The 16,927-nt window shown below is 36.7% G+C and overlaps 1 protein-coding gene across 1 annotated transcript in view; it reads left to right on the forward strand.

The window, feature by feature from the left end:
• The window catches only part of SMIM14 (small integral membrane protein 14), a 57,384-nt gene that overhangs the window by 9,567 nt on the left and 30,890 nt on the right, over positions 1–16,927 (forward strand). Inside the window, exon 2 of the mRNA XM_020991414.2 lies at positions 10,601–10,711. Within this exon, the coding sequence (XP_020847073.1) occupies positions 10,637–10,711 (75 nt within the window). The 5' untranslated portion in view covers positions 10,601–10,636. The remainder of the gene's footprint in view (positions 1–10,600; positions 10,712–16,927) is intronic.

Consider the following 16,927-nt stretch of genomic DNA (forward strand, 5'->3'; position numbering starts at 1 on the left):
GCACCTTATTCCACTTTGGGGCAATTCGTATTGGAAAGTTTTCTTCAGGTTCCAGCCTTAATCTTCCTTTCTATCCTTTTAACCATTGTTCCTAGTCTGATTCTTGGGGCCAAACAGAACAAATCTAAGTAATAATCCTTCAACTATTACCATTTGTAACCTGAAAACATGATAAATCATCTTCTCCTGATTAGACTCCAACAATTTCTTGATTAAACATTTTCAGTTCCTTCAGTTTACTATTGTGTGTTGTCTTCTGCCATCGCTCAGTCTTGATGTTGCTAAAATGAGACAACCAGAACTGAAAAGAATATTCTAAATGTGCACTCTAGAGGGCAAAATTTAACAGGACTGCTTCTTTCTTTATTCTGGATACTGTGGTCTATTGTCAGTTCAACTTCAGGTTGCATTAGTTTTTTTAACTGCCATCCTGCATTAATTTAAGGGTAGCTAGGTGGCTCAGTGGATAAGAGTGCCATGAAGACTCAGCTTCCTGAGTTCAAATCTGATCCTAGGCACTAGCGGTGTAACCCTGGACAAGTCAATTTAATCTCGTCTGCCTCAGTTTCCTCATCTGTAAAATGAACTGGAGAAGTAAATGGCAAACTACTCTAGTATCTTTGCCAAGAAAACCCCAGATAGGGCCACAGAGAGTCAGACGTGACTGAGCAACAACAACAAAAACATTGATTTAATCAATTCTTACGGTATAGCAATATTCCATTTTCACATACCACACATAATTTGTCTAGCAGTTCACCAATAGGAGGACACCACTTTAATTTCCAGTTTTTTGGTTATGACAAAAAAGAATTGCTGTAGAGAATGGCAAAGTAAAAACCGTGACTTGCTTGAGCTCTCCCCCAAAGCCCTCAAAATACCTGTAAAAAATGGCTCTAAACAAGTTCTGGAGCAACAGAACCCACAAAGAGACAGAGTGAAACACATTTTCAGCCCAAGACAACCTGGAGGGTTGGCAGGAAAAGTCTGTTGCTCCAGGCTGGGAGAGGAGCACAGTTCAGCACGGGCCATGCAGGGAAAGACCAGGTCTCAGCGAACCTGGAGCAGTCCTCAGGGGATTGAATCAAGGGGAGCTGTGGTGTTTTCCAGACGTCTCAACTCACAAACACCAAAGACAACGTAGAAGGTCAGTAGGAAAGGTGTGTCTGACCATGGTGAAAGAGGAGCTTGGTCCAGCCCACTCCCGGTGCAACTCTGGGGTGGCTGCTTCCAGAGCTCTTAGCCCACAGACAGGGGGAATCAAGTGGCTGATCAGAGGGGCATTGCAGGGATATCTTTGCTGGTGCTGAGGCAAAGTTCTCTTGCTTTACCCATGCTTGGATCTGGGTCACTGTTCTGGGTAGTGGTCCTGGGGCAAGGAGGAGCACTGGTGTGGTAGAGCTTGTAGTGGCTGTAGAGAAGGAATCCTCCTCACAGTTCCAAAGCAGAAAAGAGCACTTATGGTCGCTCATAGACCAGAGCACAGGCCAGGAAAGGAGTAAACACCTCACTTTTTATCATACCACCCTGGAAGAACTGAAAATTTACAGGTTCCTAGAAGTATCTCTGAAAACAGCTGCACAAAATCCCCAAAGCTTGGGTCAGTGCATTCTCCACACTGGAAGCAGACCCCTACCTTAACAAAGAGTTTAAGACTCAAGTAATTGGCTGGGAACACGAGCAACCAGCGTAAAAAAAAAAGTCAGATTGTAGAATATTACTTTGGTGACAAAGAAGATCAAAATACACAACTAGAAGAAGACAACAAAATCAAAGCTCCTACATCCAAAGCCTTCAAGAAAAATATGAATCAGTCCCAGGCCATGGAAGAGCTCAAAAAGGATTTTAAGAGAAGTAGAGGAAAAACTGGGAAGAAAAATGAGAGTGATGCAAGAAAATCATGAAAAACAAGTCAACAGCTTTCTAAAGGAGACCCCAAAAAAACTGAAAAAAATAACACCTTGAAAAATAGCCTACCACAAATGGCAAAAGAGGTCCAAAAAGCCAATGAGGAGAAGAATGCCTTCAAAAGCAGAATTGGCCAAATGGAAAAGGAAATCCAATAGCTCACTGAAGAAAATACTTCCTTAAAAATTAGAATGGAGCAAATGGAAGCTATTGACTTTATGAGAAATCAAGACATTATAAAACAAAACCAAAAGAATGAAAAGATAGAAGACAATGTGAAATATCTCACTGGGAAAACAATTGACCTGGAAAATAGATCCAGGACAGATAATTTTAAAATTATTGGACTACGTGAAAGCCATGATCAAAAAAAGAGCCTAGACATCATCTTTCAAGAAATTATCAAGGAAAAACTGCCCTGATATTCTAGAACCAGCAGGTAGAATAAAAATTGAAAGAATCCACTGATCACCTCCTGAAAGAGATCCACAAAGGAAAACTCCCAGGAATATTATAGCCAAGTTACAGAGTTCCCAGTTCAAGGAGAAATATTGCAAGGAGCCGGAAAGAAACAATTCAAGTATTGTGGAAACACAGTCAGAATAACACAAGATTTAGTAACTTCTACATTAAGAGACCAGACAGCTTGAAATATGATATCCTGGAGATCAAAGGAGATAGGATTACAACTAAGAATCACCTACCCAGCAAAACTTGAGTATAATCCTTCAGGGGAAAAATGGACATTTAGTGAAATAGAGGACTTTCAAGCATTCTTGATGAAAAGACCAGAGCTGAATAGAAAATTTGACTTTGAAATAACAAGACTCAGGAGAAGCATGAAAAGGTAAACAGGAAAGAAATATATTAAAGGACTTATTGAAGTTGAACTATTTATCTTCCTACGTGGAAAGATATTTGTACCCATGAGACCTTTGTCAGTATTAGGGTAGTTGGAGGGGAAAAAATATACATATAGATAGATAAATAGATAGAGGGCATGGGGTGAATTGAAGATGAAGGGGTGATATCTAAAAAAATAAAATTAAGGAGTGAGAGAGGATTATACTGGGAGAAGGAGAAAGAGAGAGGTAGAATGAGGGTAAATTATCTCACATAAAACAAGAAAAAGCTTTTACAGTGGAGAAGTGAGGAAAGGTGAGAGAATGAGTGAATCTTATTCTCATTGGATTTGCCTTAAGAAGGGAATAACACACTCAATTGGTTATGGAAATCTATCTTACCCTACAGGAAAATAGGGGGGAAGGGATAAGAGAGGGGGGATGATAGAAGGGAGGGCAGATTGGGGGAGTGGGTAATGAGAAGCAAACACTTCTAAGGAGGAACAGGGTCAAAGGAGAGAATAGAAGAAATGGGGGTGGGATAGGATGAAGGGAAATATACATAGTTTTTCACAACATGACTGCTATGGAAGTGTTTTGCATGACTACACGTATAATCTGTATCTAGTTGCTTGCCATGTCAATGAGGTTGGGTGGGGAGGGAGGAAGGGAGAGAATTTGGAACCCAAAGTTTTAAAAACAAATGTTAAAAACTGTTTTTACATGCAACTGGAAAATAAGATATATAGGAAATGGGGTATAGATATCTATCCTGCCCTACAGTAAAATAGAAGGGGAAGAGGAATAAGAGAAGGAGGGGGGTGATAGAAGGGAGGGCAGATTAGAGGAAGGGGTATTCAGAATGCACATTGTCTTGGGGTGGGGGAGGGGCAAGAGGGGAGAAAATTTGGAACTCAAAATCTTGTGGAAATGAATGTTGAAAACTAAATATAAAATAATTAGAAATTAAGAAAAAGAATTGCTATAAATATTTTTGTACACGTAGTTCCTTTTCTTCTTTCTTTTTTTTCTCTATTGAGTTATAGGTCTAATAGGTGGTATAGCTGAGTCCGACGGTATGCAGAGTTTGGTAACTTTCTGAACATTGCTCCAAATTTCTTTCCAGGATGGCTAAAAGTTCACCAACAATGTGTGATTGTACATATTTTCCCACTGCCATCTCAGTGCATATAAGTCCTTTTTTTTTTTAAATTTCTTTAGGATACAACTTAATTAGGGTAGCACTGGATAAGTAAATTGGGTAGCACTGTCATTTTTAATATATTGGCTTGACCCACCCATGAGCAATTAATGTTTCTCTAATTATTTAATTCTTTTTATTTCTGCAGTGTTTTATAGTTAGATTTACATAGTCTCTGAGTGAATCTTAATAGATAATACTGTATTTTAGTAAAGTGTCTGTAGTTATTTTGAATGGAATTTTTCCTTTTCAAGCTATTCTTCCTGGGTTTTGTTGGGTATATATAGGAATGGTGAATATTTGCATGGATTTATCTTATATCCTGAAACTTTACTAGATTTTGTTTACTTTTTAACCTATTCTTATTCCCTTAATTTCTTTTTCTTACCTTATTGCTATAGCTAGCATTTTATTTTATTTTATTTTTCTTAAACACATTTCCTCATTAGTTGTGAAAGAAGAACCATGAAAAGAAAAATTTTTTTTGAAGTGAAAAAATAGTATGCGTCGATTTGCATTTAGATTCCATAGTTCTTTCTCTGGATGTAGGTAGCATATTTCATCATGAATCTTTTGGAATTGTCTTAGATCATTGTATTGCTAAGAAGAGCTAAGTCAATCAAAGTTGTTCATTGCACAATGTTGCTGTTACTGTGTGCAATGTTCTCCTGGTTCTTCTCCCTTCACTCAGCATCAGTTCGTGTAAGTCTTTCCAGGTTTTTCTGAAATCAGCCTGCTCATCATTTTTTATGGAAAAGTAGTATTCCATTACATTCATATACCACAACTTGTTCAGCTATTCCCCAATTGATGGGCATCCCTTCGATTTCCAATTCTTTGCCACCACAAAAAGAGGCTTGTATAGCTAGCATTTCTAGCACTGCATTGATGATAATGGACATCTTTGCTTCACCTGATCTTACTGAAAAGACCTTTTATTTCCATTACATTATCTCCATTATGTGTAATGCTGGAAATCTCTTTAACATTCAGCCATTTGGGAGTTACAATTGATAGTATTCCTAAACAAAGAGGAATTTCACAGTGTGATAGAACATGGTTATGTAACTGACATAAAAGTTCATCTAACAGGACAGTTGTCTCTTAAAATGAAAACACTTAAGATGTCGTTAATCCCAGAAAATTATTTCCTAAACCATTCAGTCCTGACAAGAATGAAAAGAGCAGTGACTTTTAACTAGATTAAGGTGTTCCTAGTCTAAATTTGGTTATCACTCTTAATACTTTTTCTAGGACCTTAGAATGGGTTCTTGAACTTTTACCCAGTTTTCTATACAAAAGTCGTTAGGCTTTTGAAAAGGAACAAAAGGATTTAGTTCCAGACATTCTTTTCTTAGAAGGAAGTTTTCTTTCAGGTAAATCTGGAAAGGATTTAAGACTGGAGAAATATTTATTTCTTAATATTTTCTTTAATAGAAAAGAGGAAGTCTTAATAATCCTACCACAGTACAGAAAATGTCAGTGATTTCTACTTTCTATATTCTTTTTTCTTAACAGACATACCTGGGAAATTTTTCCCTTTATGTTTTCATTTTACAGCCCTCTTGATCAGATTTGTCATTCTTCAGGCAAATCTAATTTTTAAAAAAAAACCTCTTCTCACAAGAGGCACTCAGTTCCTGACCAAGAATTTATGGTTTCAATATTTTGGCCCAGAAATCCAAGCTTTTTTTGCATTTTCTTAAATCAGTGTAACATTTCACAGATCTGCCTTATTCTTCTGAAATTTTCGCCTTCAATGAGGAGTGATGAAAATACCGCATGTTTATATGGTTGTCTGTGGTGAGAGCATTACTGTCTGTCTGTTCAGCCAGGTTCACAACCTCAGTCATTCTGAGCTTTGTTTTCTTTCATTCCTCCCTCTCTCCCCTCCTCCCATCCATTCATTTATCTTATCATTTGTACTTGCCAAAATAATTCACATGTCTCCTCTCCACAACTACCCTACTGCAGGCCCTTATCACCTATTAGTTATTATTCTAATAACTTCTTAATTGGTCTTTCTACTTCAAATCTCCCTGTGACCAAAACTGTGCTCTCCAGAGTTGTCAAAGTGGTAATCCTAAAATATCCATCTCATTATGTTACTTCCCAGCTTTATAAATTTTAGTGGCTTTCTCTTGCCTCTAAGGTTAAGGGATTAAGTACAAATCTCTTTCTTTTCCAGGTTTATTGCAAATTATTTTACTTAATGAGTCCTTATGTTCTAAACAAACTTGGCCTACTTATTGTAGCCTGTTAAGTGTTCTTACATCTCCCGTTTCTGTGTTTCTGTTAGATTCTTTAACGACTCAGCTAACGTACTATTTACTAGATGAAGGCTGTTCTGATTTGTGCTTGTTGTCAGTGCTCTCTCTTGTAAAAATTGTTTGGTTTAAGAGCAGCTAGATGGTACAATGGATAGAGCACCAGCCCGGAAGTCAGGAGGACCTGAATTCAAATGTGACCTCAGACCAAACGTTTGATACTTACTAGCTGTGTGACCCTGGGCAATTAAGCCCAGTTGCCTAAAAAAAAATTTATTTGGTTTATACCCTGTATTTATGTTTATTATAGAGGCCCATCAATGAAATGTAAAACTTTGGAGGGCAGGAAGTGTTTAATTCTTGTCTTTGTATTCCTGGTGCCAGTCACATAATGGTGCTTCATAAATGTTTATTAAATAAATGAGTGAATTCCCAGGTTATAATCTCTAGCTGGTAGCACCAATCGGTCACCATATAAATTGCCACGAGAGGGTAGTGGTCGTCAGGTCTGAGAAATTTTGGCAGGAGCTGGACATTTCATGGATCTATTCCTTACGATGATGGCATGACACCTCATTGTTGATGTCAGACCAATATTTGGTCATCTCCGTCCCTCTCAGTAGCAGCCAGTCAGTGGCAGGTTGTTCAGTGGTATTTGAGGTGGTGGTTTTATTCTCCCATCTCAACAATTTCTTTTCTCAATGAATTGATTTTGTCCATTGTAAAGACTTTAACATTTTATGTAATATAACTTTTCTAATTTGTCTCCAGTGATTACCTCTATCCCTTATTGTTAATAATTCTCCCACTAGCCATAATTTTGAAAGTTACTTATTTTCTCCACTAATATTTTTTTAATCAGGTCAGGTATCCATTTGAAATTTCTTATGGTAAATGGAAGGTTTTTGCAAACCTAATTTCTGCCCGGCTGCTTTCCACTTTACCCAGGAGTCCTCAAATAGGGAGTCCTTGCCTCAGTAACTTAAGTTCTTTGGTAAGTCAGTTGGGGTTAAGTGACTTGCCCAGAGTCACACAGCTAGTAAGTGTTATGTGTCTGAGACTGGATTTGAACTCAGGTCATCCTGACTCCAGGGCCAGTGCTTTATCCACTGCTACCTAGCTGCCCCTGTTTGTTTATTTTAATGTTGTTCCTGGTGCTCCCTTACCAAGCCTAGTTCACTTTTAATGCTTTCTTACTCTTATCTTATTTTGTCCTGTTTAGTTATCATTTTGATATTTGATACACACTAAATCTGTAAATTAGTTTATATAGTATTTTTATTATATCATGTACCATAGATTTTTGAGTTAGGATATAGAAGTTTGAGATTGAGAGAAACAAAGATTAATTATTTTATCGTATGTTGGAAGGTGATTTACCTAATCTTAATTCCATTTTGTAAATAAGGAAACTGAGAATGACTAGGTAGTAATAAGACCTCTTGACTCCCAATCTTATGCTATACTAATTTCATATTTATGATAGCATTAATGTAGCCTGAGATATATTTTTTCTTTTTTAAGGAAATAGAAGACTATTTTAGCAGCAGGAGTGATTTTACATATTAGTAGATTACAGTTATATTAGATTTTTCTATGTACTCCATGTACTCTTTATCTTTTATTTTAACTACTCCTTTATTAAAAGGATATGTGGTCAAGGCTTGTACATATGGAAAGCTACTAATATCTGCTCCCTCAAATTATTTCCTAACAATTTCACTTTAACAAATAGTACCAATGTTGTTTGTTGAGTTACATCTGATTTTTATAGGCCGAATTCTAAATTTAGACGCAAAGCACCATTTTAAGGAGAGCTGCCCTTTTCACATCTTTCTTGGAGCAGGAAAAGATCATTATATGATTATTTCAGCTTTCCATGCTTTCTTTACAGTCTTATTCCCTTCCACATACTGGCCTTCTTGCTTTTCCTTGAAGGAAACAACAACAGCAACAAAAAAAACACAATAAAACGGCTTTATGTCCAGACTTTAGGCATTTTCACTGGCTGTCTACCATGTCGAGAATTCTCTCTCATCTCTATCACCTTTAAGACTCAGCTAAAATCCCATCTTCTACAAAAAAAGTCTTTCCCAGTCTCCCTTCATGCTAGTACCTTCTCTCTGTTGATTATTTCCAATTCACCATGTATATATTGTGTTTTACATATCTATTTGCGTATTGTCTCCCCCAGTAGACTGTGAGCTCCTTGAGTGTAGGGGCTGTGCTAAACACCACAAAATCACTAAATAAACACTTGCTGACTGTTATTTTGATATAACTGAATCTTGTCATTCCTCTCCCCAGTATTTTTTTAGATTATTAATACTAACATGGAGGTATGTATGCTTTAATATTGGCAGGAGGGTGTTAGCATTTACCATTTTATTTGACCAGTGCCTTTCATGTTGACTTTATGTTGTGGTAGTGGTTGTGTGTAGTATTCTTCTGACTTGCTTTTTTTCTTTCTGGACTACTTGGTATGTCTTCCCATATCTCTTTGAATTCGTATTCATCATTCTTTATGCTGTAGTGATATTTCATTTATCATCCCTCAAACCCATCTTTTATAACAAAAATCTTGTGTACATTTTTGTATATGTGGATCTTACCTTGCTTCTCATGAACTTCTTTTGGATATACTATAGTACAAGAAATGGAATCTCTGGGTTAAAGGAGATGAAAAATTTAGTAACTTTTAATTTCACTTACTCCCCAGAACTGTTTTTCACAGAAATGTATGTCGCATTTTCTTGGAAGTTTTTGGGGTTTTTTTCGCATCTATTGACTTTTGTTACTAATAGGAATTATGCCACCATCTATCTGATGTTGGATTCTTGGTGTCAGTTCAGTTCAGTAATAGCAAATAGTTTAATTTTTATTCCTATGGTTTCTTTGCCAATGTTTTCCTTATTTTTGAATTATTATTTATTAGTCATATTGGTTTATAGCTCTTTCTCTGCTTACATACATAAGATATTTCCTTTAGCATCAGGACTTCATAGTAAGAGTTTGGCAGAGTCTCTTATTTCTCTGTATTGAAAACAGGAAAAGAGGTGAAAGCATGATTTCAGGTGAATAACAAAGTTTAAAACAAACCAAGGGGCAGCTAGGTGGTGCAGCAGATAGAGCACTGGCCCTGAAGAAAGGAGGACCTGAGTTCAAATTTGGCCTCAGGCCCATAACATTTACTAGCTGTGTGACCCTGGGCAAGTCACTTAACCTTTGGCTAGCCCAAAAAAACCAAATAAACCAAGAAGCTGTACTATGCTTATGTGTTCCATAGATGAGTGTCAGTATGAGACATACAAACATTAGTAGGTATAGTGAGTATGCAGGGAAGTGGGAGAACAACCATCTATATAGCACTATGTACCATGCGCTCTGTGCTAAGGTCTTTACAAGTAGGATCTTATTTGATCCTCATAACAACCCTGGGAAGTAGGTACTGTTATATTCTCATTTTCCAGTTAGGGAAACTGAGGCAAACAAAAGTCAAGTGACTTGCCTGAGATCACACAGCTAGTAAGTGTCTGAGGACAGATTTGAACTCAGGTCTTCCTAACTCCAGGCCCAGCACTCCATCCACTGAACCACCTAGCTAACCGCCTGTAAATGGGCTTATAGGAAAGGTAAATGGAACACCAAAAGACCTAAGTAGATGTAGGTATTTCCTCTAGTAATTCAGAAGGCAACTTATCCATGCTTGCCCATGAACTCTTGTTCAGGTTTTCTTATCATTTTGACATAGGCTATTTCCCCAGTGGTTTGGATTCTGTCTTTGAGTTATTCTGACATTGCAGGGATACCATTGGAGCACACAGGATGACCATTAGGTATCCTTTGCTCAGGCATAATTGTAGGAGACTTTAATAGTCCCCTTTCTGGACTTAAATATGATAGGTAAGCAGCAAGGAAATTATGGGTTTGAATGTAATACTGGGAAAATCTGTATTTGATAGATACATAAAGAGGATTATCATTTTAAATGATTGATTAATTAATTGATCATCCCCAAAATGAGGATATCCTTTATCTAGGGACTTTCATGAAAGTTTATTTCTGAGTAGAATTTAAGAATTCATGAAATAACAATAGATATAGAATAAAATACAAATGAAAAAAACTATCTCCCATTCAGCTATAAATATCATTCTGTTATCTTTGGATAGCTCCATAAATAAGTAAAACACCAAATCACTAGAACAATACAAAATTAAAGAGGTAATGTTACAGTGTGACAAAATTTAAAAGTAGATAAGACAAGTGAATACTCTCAAACTTTAAAAAAACTTATTACATAGACTAAATTCTAAAATTAACTGCTTTGTACTACTATCTTGTAATCATCTTATTTTTTTTTAAACTTCTCTTCCTGATAGGTATAAACAGTTTTGTTGAAATCATTCTTGGTAATCATGGCAGAAGGTGGATTTGATCCCTGTGAATGTGTTTGCTCTCATGAACATGCAATGAGACGACTGATCAATCTGGTAAGATTAACGGGAAATTTTTACCCTGCATTGCCTATTCTGTTTTGGTTTGATGTATAATTTTCAATTTTTGGCTATGGGAGAATGTTATATACTTAAATTGGAATGTTGCCTTCACTAAAAGCCATGATGTGTATTTTGTGATCACTAGATTTATTAATAACTAAATGTCAATTCATTTTCTGATATAGCTAGCTAAAATGTTGTGCATTCATTCAATCAGAGGTTAATAAGGTAGAGGCTTCTATTACATAGCATACACAAGTTACTAGTCTGTGCCATTTCATTCAGATAACCTCCACCAAACTAAAGCTCATTTGTACTCTTAGTTGTTGTCAAATTATTGTCTAATTTTAATATGTACTACAGCAACCTTTATATAACAGATTTCCAAGCCTGAGCTTGTGACCTTCTTAACTTTGCATGCAGTATATATTTGTTACAGCAAAATTAAAGTACAAAAAAAATTTGAAGAATCATGGTGCATTTGTTATAATGGAATACATCCTGATATTTGCAGCTTATCAACTCAGTTATAAAACTAGCATGAGTAGGATTATTTAAGTCTGTCAAGAATTTGCGCTCTCTACTGTACTTATAATTTGATAATAATTTAAATTTAACTTAAAGTATGTAAAAAGATGCCTTTTTTTGTTTGCAGTATTCTTGTGGAGCTAGATAAAGGTGTCTAAATGCTTGTTGGTTTAGTTAAGGAACAAATGTTCTAATCCAGTGCTACCATGTACTTATTTCAAGTATGCTTCTTTTAAATGGCTCTTCTTGGGGGATTAGTCTATACTGTACATAATAATTAGCTTTTAAAAGGGTGCCTTCTAGCACAAAGATTAAATTAGGGATCAGAGAATTTCAAAAGAGACACAAAGGAAATGGGTATGCAGGTGGAATGGGAGCACTGTAATGGTGCTCTTTAAATGCAGGTGAACTAAAAAATGCCATTTGTGAAGTTGTCAATCATTTTTCATGTCTAGATCCATTTTTCCATAGGGATAAATTTTTTTAAAATTTATTTTATTTATTTTTTTGTGAGGTAATTGGGGTTAAGTGACTTGCACTGAGTCACACAACTAGTAAATGTTATGTTTCTGAGGCCGGATTTGAACTCAGGTCCTTCTGACTCCAGGGCTGGTACTCTACCTACCACTGTGCCCCAGATAAATTTTACTTTGAAATTACAAGAATCTAGTTTATGATTTAACTATTTCAAATTTTCCTAAAAGAATAACTTTCTTATATGAGTTGATTTTTTTCATAATTTTCCTCTTTTTTTTTCATGATATTATAAATGTTCCTTTTGATCTGAATTCTTTGTAATACTGTTTTTCTTATTTTAAAAAAAAAGTGCTGACAGAATTGGCATCCAAAAGTGTTTTGACAAGCTGAAGTATTGAGTTGGGTCTCATAAAATGAAATTCAGTAGGGAGAAGTGTAAAGTGTTACTCTGTAGTATTGTGTTCAGTTCTGGGTGTCTTATTTTAAGGAAAGCATTGATAAACTGGATTGGAACAAGGACAATGAAATTCCTTGAGTTCCTATTTTATCCTATCAGTTGGTGACCCTGTGTATTTAGCTTGGAGAAGATTCAGAGGGCTATAATTGTCTTACGCATTTGAAAGGGCTGTCTCATGGAGAAAGGATTAAACTTGTTTTGTTTGGCCCCAAAAGGCAGAACAGGAAGTAATAGGTAGGAGTAGCTAGGAGGTCAATTTAGATTAGATTGATAGAAAATACTTCCTAACAGTTAGAGCTGCCCAAAAGTTCAATGAACTTTCTAGAGAGGTGGTGAGTTGGAGATTTTCAAACAAAGATTGGTTTTTATTCACTCAGGTACATATTATAATAGATAATCATTTCAGATATGGTTTGATCTAAATTAAATGGTAAACAGCTAGATTGTTCAGTGGATAGAGCACTGGACCTGGAGTCAGGAAAATCTGCATTCAAATGTGGCCTCAGACACTTGCTAGCTTTGTGACACAGGGGGGTGAGTCATTTAACCTTTGTTTACCTTAGTCCATTGGAGAAGAAACTGGCCAACCACTTCAGAATCTTTGCCAAGAAAACCCCACGGATAGTATTGATGTGCTGTGGTACATGGGGTCACAAAGAGTTGTACGTGACTGAACAACAATAATGAAATTAAATGGTTACAGAGGTTCCTTCCCACTTAATTATATGATTTCTATGATTATGCATATAAGTCATAGCTAGAATACGTATGAGAGGGTAGCATTTCCTTTTCCTACAACTGACATGGCAAAAATAAATTATTTTCAATATCAAATGGAATACACTGAAAATATTGAGGGCCTCATAAAAATTAAATACACTGAGCAAATGAGGGTCCCAGAAAAAATAAAAGTATCTTCATTACTGGCTGAGTTGGAGCAAGAATTCCAGAGGAGTCCACATATAGTATAACAATGCAGGTTACAGACTAGATTGTTATAGCAGGTAGTAGTGAACACATTTCATTTTCAAGATTAGCAGATCTTTACACTTTATCTGATTAACAGTCTTAAAACCCATGTTATTGAAAACATCTCCCTATATTCTTATCCTTAGTAAGAGAACACTTGACTTTCTGAACTTAGAAAAAGCTATCCCTCTAACTTCTCAAAATAAAGATGAAAAATCACATTTAGAGGAAGAACGTTGCCATCAGCACATCAGTGCCGCTAGCAGACTAAGAATTAGAACTTTGTGGATGAAAACTGTCAAAATAATTAATTGGGGGCAGCTAGGTGGCGCAGTGGATAGGGCACTGGCCCTGGATTCAGGAGGACTTGAGTTCAAATCCAGCCTCAGACACATAACACTTAACTAGCTGTGTGACCCTGGGCAAGTCACTTAACCCCATTGCCAAGCCAAAACAAAAAAAAAATGATTAATTGGTCAGACATGATTCTGTGTAGCATTGACCAGCTTCTGCCCTAAGATATTCCAAGGTTGCAGTCACTGCTTTTGGCCCCAGAATATTCTATGGCACCATCACAACAGACCTGTATATTTCCTCTCTATGTGTTTTACCTGAAGATAGAATCTAATCTCTGCTCCTGCCATTTTGTTTATGTGGTTTTCTCCTACTAGATCTTGGGTGCACTGGATGATTGTTGCTGGTAGGTTTGTTGCTGCAGCTTCTAATGTTCATCATCACTTTATATACATACATGTGAACACGCATACGTGTGTGTGTGTGTGTGTGTGTGTGTGTGTGGAGAGAGCTGGCGTGTTTGTTCATAATCAGTGAAAATAATGTGATTGTTGTAGATAGCTGATGTCTGAAAAATCAAACATTATCGGTGTCAATAACTTCTTGAAGAAGAGGACAAGGATACTAAAAAGAGAAGTGGTCTTATAGCTTTCTGGGTGCTTAATAATTGGCTTTGGTTTTGCTGCCAGAGGTAATATCAGCTCTCACACACTTGTTATAAGAGCTAGATGCGTAAAGAATTTTTGGGACCCTCCCCCCCAAAAAAAGAATGTTGGCAGGGGCCGCCTTTGTACAACCTGGCCCTAGTGACCTGAGAAAATGATGAAAGCTGGGAAGACAAGTGGAAATATATGTTCTTAGCCTCAGCCTTAAAAAGACTCAACAATATGTCTTATCTGTGTGAGGGGCCTACACCTTGAAGCAGAGAATAGGTGAATGAAATTCAGTCATCCTAAGTCAGCAAATAATACTAATATTAAAAATAATAATAGCAGTAGCATTTATATAGCATTTTTAAGGTTTGCAAAGTGCTTTACATGTGTTATCTCTTTTGATCTTTACAACAACCCTGTAAGGTAAGTACTATTATTATTTCCATTTTATAGATGAGGAAACTTAGGCCAAAAGAGATTAAGTAACTTCCTCCAGTAAGTGTCAGAGGCTGGGCATATCTTTCCTCCATGCTTGGCTAAGTCTGGGGCGATTCTACGGGCCACTGAGTAATGTACAGACCACCTGAGCAAGGTGCTTCCTTATCTGTCTGTGGGTTTGAGTGTGTGCTTGTTCTGCGTGCTAATTTTATTAGCTTGGTACTGGCAAGGCAACTGAAGACATTTATATCAGAACAAGAATAACTAAACCTTGGTTTTCCCAAGGGACACCCTGGCTTGGGACATGGGCCAAATGAGGTGCGTTTACCAAAGAATATAATAGAAACACGAGTCTAAGGGGCTAGTAGTGTTGACTCTTGCCCAGGCAACGTTCACAAAGCATTTGACTATTCCTGATCTGAATAAGAGAAGGAACTTAGATGATAGTATATTTAGGTGCACATAAAACTAGTTAAATTGCTAGACCCCAAAGAGTAGTCAGTCAATCATTAATGATTCAGTGTCGTTTTTGGATGTCAGTCTCTCGTCAGGTGATATTAGGATCTCAAATGGGATGTCCCATACACATCTCAAATTCAGCATGACCGAAACAAGAGTTACTGTCTCCTTTCCTCCCCCACCATACACGTTATTACATCTGTCCTTCCAACAGCCACGTGAGGTAGGTATGAAAAGCTTTAAAATCCAAGTAATGGACTTTATATTTGATCTTGGAGATAATAGAGAGACACTAGAGTTAATTGGTTGGTATAGGAAATTCCCTCTACCAGTGTGGATCATCAGCCTCTGTTCTACAGTGTAGTTGGCGAATGTGGAAGTGGAACATTTTGGTGCAATGACAAAATCAAGAGTAGGACGATGTGTGTATGTAGTGGAGTCTTGGGAATTGAGCAGATTGAGGAACTGAGAAGTTAGAGTATTGGTGGGAGCAGGATAGGCATGTCGAATCCTCGCAAATGATAGCACAATAATGGGGAGGAGACAGACTGAACCAAGGCACTGAACTCATTGACAGCTGCCAGTGTCTGGGGTAGATGTTAAATTTTGATAGTGTGAACCTCAAAAGAGGAGAGGTTACTTAGTGAATGTAGGAGAGGGACAGTCTGCAAGGGGCCAGTGGGGATAGGGAATACTCCAGTTTCCCTTCCTGACAGCAAACTGCATAGCAGAAGTTGTATGAAAAGAAAGGGTAGCCAGTCCCAGAAGGGGTGATGAGGGAAGCTGTCATTAGGAGAGAGTCAGGTCTTAGTGAGTGCCAGAAGATGAAAGCAGTAAGTAAAGATGAAAGAAATTAGTCAATTATTCTGGAGACATTCCCAAGGACACAGTGAAAGAAATTACCATGTTAAATATAATTATTAGAAAACAAGCTGTAAAAAGCAGACTACCAGTGTCATATAGGACTTTTTTTTCCTGTTTTTTGTATGTCAAATTTATAATCATGGTACAGGAAAATTTTTAAAATTACATCACTGCTGGATTCATGTTGCAGTGGAAATCATAAATAATGTCTTAAATTTTCTTGTAAACTTCATGATTATGACAACTACACCCCTTCCCAAGAGAACTGTGTTGTACATTTTGTTACCTTTAAAAAATCCAAGTTGTACTGCCAAGGTTTAAGAGCCAGTGCTGGGAATTTGTATTTCATGGTCATTTGAATATTAGTAGTTAAAATCTTTTGAGCATAAGGAAAAAACACAGAGTCCTGTTTCTTCATTGGTTACGAAGACTTAATGAATAATCTGTATATTTAAATTGTGAATGATTTGTGATTTGGAATGACTAATTTGGAGTGAGTCTTTTTTTTTTAACTTCTACATATTTTTAATAAACTTCTTTTCCCAAATAAAGGTTTTTCCCATGATATTCCAGAATACCCCCCCCCGTACGCACACACAAAGCACTTGATACTTTTCAAAGTTTTGATTAATTTAATGCCTAGTCATGTGAGGAAACAGGAAACTGAGGCCAAGTTAGTGGTAGTCAGCTTTTGTATTTGTTTCGTAGGTCAACCACAGTTAACCCAAATCTTTGACTTCACTAGAAAATCATTTCCAGCCTCTCATTCTGAACTGACCTTTCAAAGAATATACAGAACAAAGATGAAATAGAAGGTCAAAACAATGAGCAGACCCACAGATTGAGATTCTGTTTGTACTTTTGTAAATTAAGGCTAATAATCATTTATCACTTGTTTTACATATGCCCCACCTTAAAGTTGTTGGTCACTGAGTAAAGTGAGACACGTTTTCATTTCACAATAGAATTTGGGCCCAGCTAATTTTTAAAAATTATTGACAAATATAATAGGTTTTTTTTTCTTAAATAGAGCATTCTGCAGAGCATAAGGTAAAAAGAAAAGTATTCAAA

Source organism: Phascolarctos cinereus, unplaced genomic scaffold (assembly GCF_003287225.1).
Source record: "Phascolarctos cinereus isolate Bilbo 61053 unplaced genomic scaffold, phaCin_HiC Scaffold_9;HRSCAF=440, whole genome shotgun sequence".
Classification (NCBI taxonomy): domain Eukaryota; kingdom Metazoa; phylum Chordata; class Mammalia; order Diprotodontia; family Phascolarctidae; genus Phascolarctos; species Phascolarctos cinereus.